Source organism: Sinocyclocheilus grahami, unplaced genomic scaffold (assembly GCF_001515645.1).
Source record: "Sinocyclocheilus grahami isolate Dianchi unplaced genomic scaffold, SAMN03320097.WGS_v1.1 scaffold872.1, whole genome shotgun sequence".
Classification (NCBI taxonomy): domain Eukaryota; kingdom Metazoa; phylum Chordata; class Actinopteri; order Cypriniformes; family Cyprinidae; genus Sinocyclocheilus; species Sinocyclocheilus grahami.
The window spans coordinates 431,097-433,118 of NW_015506051.1; the positions used below are offsets into that span (position 1 = coordinate 431,097).

General features: G+C 48.9%; 1 protein-coding gene across 1 annotated transcript in view; it reads left to right on the forward strand.

The window, feature by feature from the left end:
- LOC107563401 (receptor-type tyrosine-protein phosphatase S-like) overlaps positions 1 to 2,022 on the forward strand; it is a 77,146-nt gene that overhangs the window by 69,433 nt on the left and 5,691 nt on the right. Inside the window, exons 30-33 of the mRNA XM_016248269.1 lie at positions 403 to 688; positions 1,141 to 1,319; positions 1,405 to 1,531; positions 1,614 to 1,739. Coding sequence (XP_016103755.1) covers positions 403 to 688; positions 1,141 to 1,319; positions 1,405 to 1,531; positions 1,614 to 1,739 — 718 coding nt within the window. The remainder of the gene's footprint in view (positions 1 to 402; positions 689 to 1,140; positions 1,320 to 1,404; positions 1,532 to 1,613; positions 1,740 to 2,022) is intronic.

The following is a 2,022-nucleotide window of genomic DNA, read 5'->3' on the forward strand; positions in this document are numbered from 1 at the left end:
GTGAGTGAGTGAGTGTGTGAGTGAGTGTCTGTGTGTGTGTGTGAGAGTGAGTGAGTGTGTGAGAGCGTGTGTGTGTGTGAGAGAGTCTGGAGAAGAGTGTGGTCTTATTACTGATGCATGAACACACACACACACACACTCTCTTTCATAGTAGTGTAGTATCTTCACCAGATTACACACACAAACGGCAGCAGCGTTTCCTCACGGATGTTCTGCATCATGCGTGTTCATCTGTAATCTGGATTATAGTTATTAAACCGTGTAATCCCACAGTGCTTTGTTGTGTCCACATCTGTCAGCTGAATGTGTCTGTCTTGATATCAGCGTTCGGATTAGTGAGCAGAAACGGATCAGGGAAATTATACCGTAGTAAAAGCGTGGTGTTTGATGTGTGTGTCTCAGCGCTGGCGTGGGCCGCACCGGCTGCTTCATCGTGATCGACGCCATGCTGGAGCGCATCCGTCACGAGCGGACGGTGGACGTGTACGGTCACGTGACCCTGATGCGCTCGCAGAGGAACTACATGGTGCAGACGGAGGATCAGTACGGCTTCATCCACGAGGCGCTGCTGGAGGCCGTGGCCTGCGGGAACACAGAGGTGGCGGCGCGCAGCCTGTGCTCCTACATACAGAACCTGTCGCAGGTGGAGGCCGGAGAACACGTGACCGGCATAGAGCTGGAGTTCAAGGTACACTTGATAATGTGACACACACAGCTGTTCATATGGATTTCCATCACTTCTGAGATGATTTACTGTACACTACCGGAATAATTAAGAGTTTTTAAAATGAATTAATTTCAGGCAGAAGCTCATTAAAGCGATTATTACAGGTGTGATCATAATGTTTACAATATAGAGGAAATGTATTAATTCACTCTTTGTTTAGATCATCAGCGTTTTGAACAATTCATATTTTTATGATGAATTTAAATATGCATCTATTTGAGAATGAAAGTCTGCATAGTACATAAATAGTTAAGTAGTCACACTAAATTATTAAGGCCTGGTAAAGTGTTTCCAGGGCAGCTTTAATGTGACCTTCAACAAAGTTCAAATCTGTTCGTTTGAGTTGAACTCAGTTTGTGAGCTGCAGCAGTTTAATGCCGTGCTTCACATTATTCTGCCTGTGGTTCTGTCAGCGTCTGGCCAACAGTAAAGCGCACACCTCCAGGTTCGTCAGCGCTAATCTGCCCTGCAACAAGTTCAAGAACCGGCTGGTGAACATCATGCCGTACGAAACCACCCGCGTGTGTCTGCAGCCAATCAGAGGCCTGGAAGGGTCCGACTACATCAACGCCAGCTTCATCGACGGATACAGGTACACCGCTGGACTCCAGCTCCAGATTTCATGATGTTACGCGGTGGATAATACCGCTGGTGGTCACGTGTCGATGTGTGTCCAGGCAGCAGAGGGCGTATATTGCGACGCAGGGGCCGCTAGCGGAGACCACTGAGGACTTCTGGCGCACGCTGTGGGAACACAACTCCACCATCGTGGTGATGCTGACCAAACTGCGTGAGATGGGACGGGTGAGTGACGGCTGGAGGAAAACATGCTCCATCTGGATCTGACTGAAGCAGTGGTAACATCCGTGTGTTTGTGTGCTCACAGGAGAAGTGTCACCAGTACTGGCCAGCCGAGCGCTCGGCACGCTATCAGTACTTTGTAGTGGATCCCATGGCAGAATACAACATGCCACAGTACATCCTGAGAGAGTTCAAAGTCACCGACGCCAGGGTGAGTCATTTACCGCGGTATGATCTGGTAAAGCTGTCAGTCTTACGTTCAGATCTTTTCAGGAATGCACACCAGAGTCACAGTTGTCCCGGCAGATCCTATCTGTTTCTATAGGCTCACACGTCTGGAGAGGTTCAGACTCATTGTCTTTCTCTCCACAGGACGGACAGTCCAGAACCGTCAGACAGTTCCAGTTCACCGATTGGCCAGAACAAGGAGTTCCAAAGTCAGGGGAGGGTTTCATTGATTTCATTGGACAGGTGCATAAAACCAAGGAGCAGTT